Here is an 11,778-nt window from a genome sequence, read left to right as displayed (position 1 = left end):
CATTTCATCTGCCTTGAGGCTGCACATTTGAAAAAGGCGCGTTTGTTCGTGCTTTTGACTTCAACTCGTTTCTAATAAGCCACTGGGGAAGGGGGTTGGAGGGGAGGCTGGTTTTGTCTGAGGTGTTTAGGTTTTTGTTAAAACTGTGACCCGTATCGTTGCCTGTAAAAATGTGTTGCCATCCCAGCTGGGAAGGCTGGAGGCTGGGCAGTCCCAGGATCAGAGCAGAAATGGGGTGAGGTTTACATTACTAATAAATGGAAGAGGAAACATGGAGAATCTGACAGGACAAACATAATGAACTTTTGGGACCCAAGCCTTAGATTGTGTTTTCATAAAAAGACTTGGCTGCTGTGGTCTTAAAAAAAAAAAAAAATCAAATCAAAGGCAATGAAAAACATGATCTTAATCGGTAGGAAATAACACAGGTTAGAAGGTTCATAGTCACCCTGAATCTGGCCTGCCTGAGAATTCTGACTGCATCAATGGCTTGGGCTGGGGTCCCCTTGGGAAAACAGAAAACAATAGCTCCTTTTCCGTGTTTTCTTTTTCCTTTGCGGTTGGATTTAGAGGTGGTGCTGCAGGGCGGCTCTGGCCGTTCATGTCTCCCAGTAAATACAGCAGCCTTGCCGGGCTGTATAACAAGACTGTATAGTGGGAGAACGGTTTCTTGTCAGACTGGGGGTGGAAACCTTACTAGCTGTGTTAGTGGGCAGGTTCCCTAATCTATTTTCTATCTGTAATGATAATACCATCTATCTCAGAAGAATTCTGGGAAACTCGTGCAAAACTACATACTAAGTAGGACAGTGGACGTTTAAAAAATGTTAGTTCTTTTCTCAGGTGGAGAAGAGAAGGCTCTGAGGCCCCATAGTTCTGAAGACGTACTAAAATTTGCCATCTTTTACCACCATCTCAATCCTAGTCTTAGCAAAGCTCATTGTGGTAAGATTTCATTTATTGACAGAGACAGACACAGCGAGAGAGGGAACACAAGCAGGGGGAGTGGGAGAGGGAGAAGCAGGCTTCCCCGCAGAGCAGGGAGCCCGATGTGGGTCCTTATCTCCAAGGCATTGAGGAAGATTCTAGACATAGCCCTCCGGTTCCAGTCCTATCTTATGAAGTCCCTGATCCTCTAAAATTACCGAAGTTGCCCAATATGCCCAATAGTTTGGACAGGCACTGACAAGATGCCAATCAATAAGACAATAGATGTTTCTAGAATTTTGAAGGTCAAAATGTTTCCCACACTCCTGGACAGTCCCTTCAGTGGGACTGGTCTTCTGCAACACCTTCAAGCTAGGTCAGCTGATTTGCGCTGAAGGCAAATCAACAGGAGTCCAGGATTGTTATTAAGCCAATAGCAAAGCTAATTTAGGGGACAGAATCCAATTTTCCAGATGACAGGTAAAAGAGTTGTAGAAAATGGACAATTATAATTTATAAAGAAGAAAAGGTTTTCCTAACCTTTGAGAGAATTACTAGATTGGCCTTTTCAAATGAATGGGCCCAAAAGCCGCGGGGTGTATTTGTTAAATGGTACATATGTTTTATGCATTTTTCTGTTTGTATTTAGTACTTAGCAATACAAAATGGAGGAACCTTAGTTTCTAAATAAGAAACTTACATTTAACCATATCTTTAAAACCATGTAATCTCATTTCTGGATGATCTCACAAGCATTAAAAAAATGCACAAAGATATTCAATCCAGAATTGTGTATAATAGCCAAACCTGGAAACCAGCTCATTGTCCGTTAGTCAGGGACCAACTAGTTAAAGTATAAAACATACACACAATGAACTATTGCAAAGACGTTAAAAATCATGTAGATCTGTATCTGTTGACAACTAAGGTGACCCACTACATATTGCTGGATGAGAAAAGCTTGTTATAGAAGATCATGTGTAATATGATCCCATTTGGAAGAAGTATAGTATGGTATAGCAGTTGTCAAACTTTCTGGTTTCGGGGGTCCTTTACACTAAAAAATTATTGAGGGCTCCCACAAAAGTTTGTTTATATGAGACATATAGACACAGATATTATCTATTGTACTTGAAAATAAAACTAAGCCTACCTCTAAATTTTGCTGTGAACCTAAAACTGCTCTTAAATCTTTAAAGAAACTCCTAAGAAGTGAAAAAATGTTTATTTAAAAATAACAATAAGGGGGCACCTGGGTGGCTCAGTCGGTTAAGCGGCTGCCTTCGGCTCGGGTCATGATCCCAGGGTCCTGGGATCGAGCCCCATGTCGGGCTCCCTGCTCAGTGGAGAGTCTGCTTCTCCCTCTCCCTCTGCCTGCCTCTCTGCCTACTTGTGCTCTCTCTCTATCTCTCTGTCAAATAAATAAATAAAATCTTTAAAAAAAAAAAAAAATAAATAAATAAATAAATAAATAAATAAAAATAACAATAAGGAACCCATTACATATTAACAAAATCATGTATTTTATGAAACACAACTATATTCCCCCCCCCAAAAAAAAATTAGCAAGAAGAGGGGCATTGATCTACATTTAATGTCTGGTTCAAAAGAAGACTGGTAGATTAGCTTCTGCATTATAACAAGTATATTAGTTTGTTAGGACTGTCATAACAAAATACCACAAACTGGGGGTGGCTTCAACAACAGAAATTTATTTTCTCCAAGTCCTGGAGACTAGAAGTCCAAGATTAAGGTGTTGCTAGGATTGGTTTCTCCTGAGGCCTTTCTCCCTGGCTTGAAGATGGCTGCCTTCTTATTGGGTCATACATGGTCATTCCTCTATGCCCACACATGTCTGACAGTTTTTTTGTTTTTGTTTTTAAGATTTTATTTATTTGACAGAGACAGACACAGCGAGAGAGGGAACACAAGCAGGGGGAGTGGGAGAGGGAGAAGCAGGCTTCCCCGCAGAGCAGGGAGCCCGATGTGGAGCTCGATCCCAGGACCCCGGGATCGTGACCTGAGCCGAAAGCAGACATTTAACGACTGAGCCACCCAGGCGCTCCTGTCTGACAGTTTTTTTTCCTTTGGTTATCAAACAACCCTTTATTGAAGTATTTTCCTTTCTAGTCCTTAACTGGACATTTCACTACACCACTGTTGATGTCATGACGGTAGCAGCCATCCACACTGCAGCCCATGGATCAGGGCAGAGGCAGAAGGAACTATCTAAATCTGGGCTTGTCTGTCCTGGATGGTCAGTTTCACCATAATCCTCAGACCCTTCCAATCACCAGTTGCCTTGGTGATGTCATCACCCACGTTTTTTGAAGAAAGACCCAGGGGGGCTGATCTTGGAGGCCAGGGGTCTGATGTACCCATATTTCCTCTTCTTATAAAGACATCAGTCAGAATGGATTAGGGCCTACCCTAAAGGCCTCAGCCTCATTTTTACTTGATCACCCCTTTAAAGGCCCTATCTCCAAACACAGTCACATTCTGAGCTGCTGGGGGGTTAGGGCTTCAACATATGAATTCCTAGGGATATAATTCAGCCTGTAACAGCAGATAAAACTGAAAATAGCTAGTAAGAGTACAGTAGAAATACTGAGAGCAAACTGAGTTAATGTCTAAAAACATATTACATTGGGGCGCGTGGGTGGCTCAGTCGTTGAGCGTCTGCCTTCGACTCAGGTCATGATCCCAGGGTCCTGGGATCGAGCCCTGCATCGGGCTCTCTGCTCAGTGGGAAGCCTGCTTCTCCCTCTCCTGCTCCCCCTGCTTGTGTTCCTGCTCTCACTGTCTCTCTGTCAAATAAATAAATAAAATCTTTAAAAAAAATTTTTTTTAATAAATAAATCAACATTTAAACTGAAGTATAAAATACATGTTGAAAAGAGCATAACGGGTATAGCTGGATGACTTGGCACAAGGTGAATGTATTTGATCTTTTGTTTAAAAGAGCATTTTAGGGGCGCCTGGGTGGCTCAGTCGGTTAAGCGGCTGCCTTCGGCTCAGGTCATGATCCCGGGGTCCTGGGACTGAGCCCCACATCAGGCTCCTTGCTCCGCAGGGAGCCTGCTTCTCCCTCTCCCTCTGCCTGTGTGCCACTCCCTGTTCTTGTGCTCTCTCTCTCACTCTCTCTCTGTGTCAAATAAATAATCTTAAAAAATAAATAAAAGAGCATTTTATTAACAACAACAAGAAAGCTATTAATAAAAACAGCCCCAATGGCAACCCTTTCTCTCGCCTGTAGTGTCTTGGCGTATCCATGTTCCCTGGAGGCATCAAGGGAGAATCTGAGAGGTCTCCGCACTCAGTACACAGCCCTGGTGCCCTGGGGTTCCCTTCAGCTCCAGGGAGAGAGTGCGGCACAGGAGTGAACCTGAACGAGCTTTGGGTCTTTACGAAGCTGGATTCTCATCAGTGTCCACTGTAGTAAATTCTGAAGCTCACTTAAACATAACCACGACAAGAAGTGACTTTTATTATGTTTCTACCATGGGTACGGAGTTTGTCTGGGGCTAACTCCTTGTGTCCCCTCCCAAAAAATCAAGATGATTCTCCCATGACGAAGTTTCTTATATAACAACACAGATCTTGTGTGATAATTGCAGTGAGAGACCGTTTTTCCTCTTCCTCTTCGAGGAGCTGACGGTGAAGTCAGTGTCTCAAAAATCGGCTGGAGGGATGGGAGCTGCGATTTAACTCTACTTCAGGGCAGAATGAATTGCTAAGTGATAGTATTAAAGGAGATTTGATTATAAACACAAGTAGCAAATCTTCCAACATGTACCCCATTACAATTAGGTGGGAGGGGATCCCGAATCTTGGAAAATTCTTACAAATTTCTACAACTGACAAGGTTCTAGGAAACACAAAAATACACAAGTACATGCTCCATTAACCATCGGAGTGAAGATGTCACTATGTCGTGTAGCCTCTGGAAAAATCCACTGTAGAGTCGTGAAAGAAGGAGAGTGGAAAAGGTAAATTACTTGTGAAAAATTACTTAATAATACAATAGGTCCTTAAATGCACAGTTACCTCTAAATTTTAAATAACAGCATCTCCAATTCTATTAAGAATTTAGGACTTGGGGGCGCCTGGCTGGTTCAGTTGGTAGAGCACGCAGCTCTTGATCTCAGAGTTGTGAGTTCAAGTCTCACGCTGGGTATAGAGATACTTAAAAAAAATAAATCTTTATATTAAAAAAAAAGAGGGGCGCCTGGGTGGCTCAGTCGTTAAGTGTCTGCCTTTGGCTCAGGTCATGATCCCAGGGTCCTGGGATCCAGCCCCCCTTCAGGCTCCCTGCTCCGCAGGAAGCCTGCTTCTCCTCTCTCACTCCCCCTGCTTGTGTTCCCTCTCTCGCTGTCAAATAAATTAAAATCTTCAAAAAAAAAAAAAAAAAAAGAATTTAGGATTTGATAAAGTTACACTTTCCAAAGATAAAACTTAAAAAAAAAAAAGATTTACTGGAAACACAGGTCATAATCTCTGACATTGAAAACAAGATATCTTTACTTCCTGGCCAAGGCTGCTGGGCGGCAGGTGTCGGAAAGAAACCAGTAAGAGAGAAGCGCTGGGATGAGATGAGGACACTGACCTCCGCTGTCAGCTCCACTATTCAGTATGATCCCTTGGAGCACTCCTTCCCACGGCCATCTAACCACTGATGGTAAACAAGGTAAAACCTCAACCTAAATAAATTAAAAAAAAAAAAAATGAATGTTCCTAGTAGAAAGCATCTGGAGAAAAAACCAGCTGCAGGCACTCACGTGTAAGGTCTGGATGAATGATACAGCTATGCTAGGGAGTCAGTGAGGGCAACACCATATCCCAACACACCCCGATGAAGGGGGTCAAGCTAAAACTGTATGATAATACTAGAGAAAAACACAGTGACTTTGGAAATTCATTTATTCACAAATGATCTGTGCAGTCACAGTGATGAACAAATCTGAGTGGTACACACGGCCCTTACTGTGTAGCAGCATTAACGCTCAGGGTTCAGAATGAGCCTTTTCAAACAGGAAGAATCAAAGTAAGAGTAAGGAATGAAGGGAAGAGAAAGAGGTGACATGGAAGGAGAGGGATGTGAACAGAGGAGGTGAGGGTGAGGCTGGAGCTCCCCAGCAGAGCATGTGGCGGGACTGATGGGTCGGGGAAGCCATACTGGGAGCCCCCTCCGTCCACTGGTCTGTGGCAAGGAAGGAGCTTCCGCAGCTGACCCTGCCCCACGGAACTCTGCATCCTCCTGACAATATTGTCACTGTTTCTACTGCTGCTGCACTTAAAAGAGCTATGATGCCATGACTCCATCAGGGGCCTGGGAAGGCTGGAGGGTAGGGTAAGGTAAGGAACGGTAACCTAACAAATATAAAAGAGTTCAACTTCAGAAGAAAGAGGACAGACCAAAGTAAAAGATAAAAACTTTAAGTTATTTTGCTAAAGATAAAATTCTGAGTAGTAAAGGAACTGAAAGCAGGATCGCAAAGAGATCCTTATACACCCATGTTTGTAGAGCACTATATTCACAACAACCAAGAGGTCAAGGAACCCCAGTGTCCAGTGGTGGCTGAATGGATAAACAAAACGTGGGGTACACGTGCAAGGGAATATTATTCAGCCTTTTTTAAAGGAAGATAATTTTGACCAATGCTACAACATGGATGAACCTTGAGGATGTTTTGCTAAGTGCAATACACCAGTCACAAAAAGACAAATACTGTATGATCCCACTTATATGAGGAATCCAAAGTAGACATATTCACAGAAAGAAAGTAGAGGGGTGGTTGCCAGGGACCTGGGGGAAAGGGAAATGGAGAGTTGTTTAACAGGTATAGTTTCAGATTTGCAAGATGAGAAAGTTCTGGAGATGTTTCAGAACAATGTTAGTACACTTAACAATGCTGAACTGTACACTAACAAATGGTTAAAATGGTTAACTGTACACTAAAAAATGGTTAAAACCTGTACACTAACAAATGGTTAAACCTTCTGGATAGTGATTAAAAGTTAAGGTACAGGGCGCCTGGGTGGCTCAGTTGGTTAAGCGACTGCCTTCGGCTCAGGTCATGATCCTGGAGTCCCTGGATTGAGTCCCGCATCGGGCTCCCTGCTTGGCAGGGAGTCTGCTTCTCCCTCTGACCCTCTTCCCTCTCATGCTCTCTGTCTCTCATTCTCTCTCTCTCTCTCAAATAAATAAATAAAATCTTTAAAAAAAAAAAAAAGTTAAGGTACAGGGGCACCTGGGTGGCCCAATTGGTTGAGCATCTGCCTTCGGCTCAGTCGTGATCCCAGAGTCCTGGGATGGAGCCCTGCATCCAGCTCCTTGCTCAGCAGGGAGTCTGCTTCTCCCTCTCCCTCTGCCCTTCCCCTCGGCTCATGTGTTCTCTTGCCCATGTGCTCTAGCTCTCTCTCACTCTCAAATAAATAAAATCCTAAAAAAAAAAAAAAAAAAAGTTAAAGTACAGGGGCACCTGGGTAGCTCAGTGGGTTAAGCGTCCGACTTCTGATTTCAGCTCAGGTCATGATCTCAGGGTCATGAGATTGGGCTCTATGCTCAGTGCAGAGTCTGCTTGAGATTCTCTCTCTCCCTCTCCCTCTGCCCCTCCCCCTACTCTTTCTCTCTTTAAAATAAATAAATCTTCAAGGGGTGCCTGGGTGGCTCAGTTGGTTAAGCGACTGCCTTCAGCTCAGGTCATGATCCTGGAGTCCCTGGATCGAGTCCCGCATCGGGCTCCCTGCTCAGCGAGGAGTCTGCTTCTCCCTTTAACCCTCCCCCCGTCACGTACTCTCTCTCTCTCATTCTCGCTCTCTCAAATAAATAAATCTTTAAAAAAAAAAAAATAAATCTTCAAAAAAAAAAGTTAAGGTATAAAGGAAGTAAAAATCAAACCTTCTAAAAACTGTAGACATTTGATTTAGGTGGAGAGAGTAACAAAACCACGTCTTTAATTCTCTTTTTAAGTATTAATATGAAAGTTTAATGGCTGGAGCAAAATCAGTAGGTGTATAAGAAATAACGTGAATCTCAGCTCCAATGGGCTTGAGATGTACATTTCCAGAGAAGAACTTCAGAAAGAAAGGTAGACCCTGTGAAAGATGAACAAGCCAAGGGTTACATAACCACCCCGTACCCACAACCCCCTTGGATGACAGACAGTTTGAGGACTGTGAACAACCATTAGAGACCATGGTTTGTGTGGGGAACCTCCCAGTAAAGTCACCATCCAAATTTCTACATCCCTCTTCAGTAATTCAAACGAAGATACTTTCCCTCTGCACCTTGTGAGGATGTTCAACTTCTAGCGCTTCCCAAGATCCACCTCAGGAGAAGTCAATTTGCCCACAGGAGGCGTAGTTTCCAAAGCTGTCTACTGTGAACCTCTGAGAGATGTGAACTGAATTGAGCTTCAGGGTACCAAAGTAGAAGTTCTCAAACAGCTGAAAAGAAAGAATACAAACCCAGAATGAATATCCAAAGATGAAAATAGCAAACGTCAGATTCTCTTGTAAAAACACTACAACAATCCCAACAAACCTCTCATGCTTTTCCTTTTCAGTATTTATTCTGAAAAACGATCCTGGAGAGAAGGAATGGGAGTGGGAGTGAGAAGAGAACAGAAGCTCTTCTCTCTGGTGAATTTTAAAGCCTCCTCTGATAAAAGACACTAAGGAAAGAGGGCTGAAAATTCAGTTCCAAAATTTATCTACTAAGCACACATGACCTAGAACTTGTAACAAACATCTGGGGCCACACTCTGACTCACAGCACCTAACAAAGCTGCTTGATGACTTTCAGTTCCCGACTCTATAGGATCGTCATTTTGTTACAGCCAGGATAAAATATGAGACTGCATTCCTCTACCTAGTCAACAACATTTAGTAGAAGCACCCACTAAAATAAATAGAAGATAAGGCTCCTAACCCACCAGTGATTCTGCCAACCCCGTGAGGACTACAGAACACTTAAGCATACCAAACAGCCTTCTACGGGATGATATCACACGTGCAAATGATATTTATCAAAAATCTTTTATTCAACTTGGATTGAAGCCAGCATCCTAAAGTAAACGCTCTTTACTACAATTATTTACTATAAAAGCTTTCTAAGTGTGTCAGAGGGAGGTCATTGATGAGCTATACTCTGAGAGGGACCTGCCCTTGTGATTAGCACATTTATAAGGCAGAATCCAAACTGACATCAGAACTCATCTCAGATGGGCGCCTGGGTGGCTCAGTCGGTTAGGTGTCTGCCTTTGGCTTGGGTCATGGTCCCAGGGTCCTGGAATGGAGTCCTGCACGGGCTCCCTGCTCAGCAGGGAGCCTGCTTCTCCCTCTCCCTCTGCCTGCCGCTCCCCCTGCTTGTGCTCTCTCTCTCTCTACCAAATACATAAATAAACTCTTAAAAAAAAAAAAAAAAGAACTCATCTCAGAAAACTGCTTAGATAACGGTGTCAAAGTGTAAAGGGCTTACCTTCTTCTGCTAGGATGCAAAAGTTGCCTTTTCTTAAAATGTCAGTAAAATCTCAAGAAAGCCAGCCCTTCCAAACACATACCCAACAAATGCTTGGGTAACACCTAGGGTGGGCCCCTTGCACATAAGCAAGTGACTGTCTCTTCACTTATTTTTATACAACCTCCATAGCCATGGACTTCAGCCACTGTCGCCTTTCCTCTTCCTGCAATTAGCGGCCTCGCAAAATGCCTGGGGTTCATTAAGGCTAACTTCATAAAGCCCCGTAAATATTGATTCTTCCACATGACATCAACTTGACCCCAAAGATCTATTTAGAGGTTGTATGCTGCATTGTCTTGTCTTTCAGAAAGGTGATCAGCTCTTGCCTGCATTGATTTACACAATTAACTTCTCTTCCTGGCTTTGGCAGCCTGTTCAAACCATATCCACCCTTTTGTGTAAAGAAATACTGCCTGAAACTGTTATGCACTAATCCCTTTGCTGAACCTTAATTCAAAGTGAAAGCCACGTCAACAAGACTGGCAGATTTATAGCTTTGCAAACCGAAGCCTTGTAGGTACAGAAAAGATATAACCAAAGGGGCAATAAAAGACAAGACAAAACAAAACTAAAAGGGAACTCATAATACTTTCAACAAGTTACTTTTTCAGGATTAGCAGCCTAGGGGTCCTCTACCTTCCATCCCCTGTGCCTACGTTTCCAAGTAATATAGCCACAGCTAGGAGCTGGCAAGTGATCTGCCTGACTTCTCTTCGCCTTATGTGGATAACCTCTGGATGGCGTGATTTGCCAGGGAGCTCCTCATGCTTCAGGTTTAAAGTAAACAGTAAATACGGTGATAAGAGCAGCCTGGGGAAGAGTACTGAAGTCCGTCTACACTCACACCCGGCACACAGGAGCTGTGTGACTATGCGTACATGATACTGCCCTGTACGCATAGTCTATACAAGATCAGAGTGGCCAAGATCCGGTAGGATGAACAAGTCAAAGTCCCTTCCTTGTAAACTGTAAGGCACTGCTGAAAATTAAGTGTTTCCTATAATGTTTTTGACATCTCTCTGCTCTCCTTAACCCTGGACTTATTTTTACCTGAGTTGCCGCCTTCTTTCGTACCTTTGATAATGTCACAAATGGATTTCTTACCCAGAAGTCCCTAGTGCAGGGCTGATCTTCCTTTAGCCCTTCTTATCTCCATGCTCTTATTCTCTCTGTATGTTGATGAGGATTTCGTAACAATTTTTCACCTTCTCGTATTGTTTAGGCCTTGTTGTGTATCTTTAGTCTTAAGCTTTTCTTTCAGTTCTTTCAATTATTTCTAGTGACTCATTAAAATATAAGCTCTAGGGGTACCTGGGTGGCTCAGTCGTTAAGAGTTTGCCTTCAGCTCAGGTCATGATCCCAGGGTCCTGGAATCAAGCCCCACATTGGGCTCCCTGCTCAGCAGGAAGCCTGCTTCTCCCTCTCCCACCCCACCCCGCTTGTGTTCCCTCTCTCGCTGTCTCTCTGTCAAATAAATAAATAAAATCTTTAAAAAAATAAAATAATAAAATAAAATATAAGCTCTACAGAGGAAGGATCTTTTATGTTACTCACAGCTGAATACTACCATATGCTGGAACCGTACCTAGGAGACTGTGTATGATCAATAAATATTTGCTGGGGAGAATGACAACAAAAACTAATGTTGTACATGTCTGCATACCTTATCTGAAAAGAGAAAGCTATGACATGGCCTTGTTCAGACTGGATTTAAAGGTCTTACTTACAGGTCACCACCTAGAAACCCTTGAACAGGACTCACCAAAATTATATTACCTCTAATCATATCTCAACTGTAACTAGTTGTCAACAAAGAATTTGTAGTTAGTAATGGAAATTTCACACATTCCTTTAAATTTCTGTGTTTCTTATTTGTCAAAGCCTAGACCGCTTTCTTAGCTCAAATTCCTGATCTGGAATGTCACTGAGCACCTGATGTGATGCACTTTCACGCAAAGGCATACGATGTGGTTCTGTCTCTCAAGTGCTTACCAGCTAGTTAGGGAGATAGGGTATGAATCAGAAGACAGGCACGTTGATGACATGGGTGTGTTCACCTTGTGAAAAGTTACTGATTTACTTTGTGATCTGTGCACCTCTGGATTATGTTCTACTTCAATGAGAAAGTTTACCTAAAACAACATAGGTGGCAAAGGTTAAACGTGAGAGGGGAGGTCCAGACAACCAATACATGCAGCGAGGTAAGAAAACAATGGGCGGCCATCGGGATGGAGGAGACGGAAACAGAGCTGGGCAGCGTGAAGGCAGAAATGTGCACAGTGGGCCAGGCCAAGCCCATCAGGTTAGGTGTTTAGAGGGTCCCTAAA

General features: G+C 43.1%; 1 protein-coding gene across 6 annotated transcripts in view; it reads right to left on the bottom strand.

Moving 5' to 3' along the window:
- The window catches only part of ASCC1 (activating signal cointegrator 1 complex subunit 1), a 103,975-nt gene that overhangs the window by 911 nt on the left and 91,286 nt on the right, over positions 1 to 11,778 (bottom strand). For 3 of the 6 annotated variants that reach the window (XM_078077615.1, XM_078077616.1, XM_078077617.1), the window contains exon 10: positions 7,865 to 8,376. In XM_078077615.1, the coding sequence (XP_077933741.1) occupies positions 8,260 to 8,376 (117 nt within the window). In that variant the 3' untranslated portion in view covers positions 7,865 to 8,259. Of the gene's footprint in view, positions 1 to 7,863; positions 8,377 to 11,778 lie in introns of those variants that run through there. The other 3 variants (XM_036083900.2, XM_078077618.1, XM_036083901.2) reach the window with 3 other exon arrangements.

Source organism: Halichoerus grypus, chromosome 7 (assembly GCF_964656455.1).
Source record: "Halichoerus grypus chromosome 7, mHalGry1.hap1.1, whole genome shotgun sequence".
NCBI classification, from domain to species: Eukaryota; Metazoa; Chordata; class Mammalia; order Carnivora; family Phocidae; genus Halichoerus; species Halichoerus grypus.
Note: the sequence above shows the minus strand (reverse complement) of the source record. Positions and strands in the feature narration are given on the sequence as shown.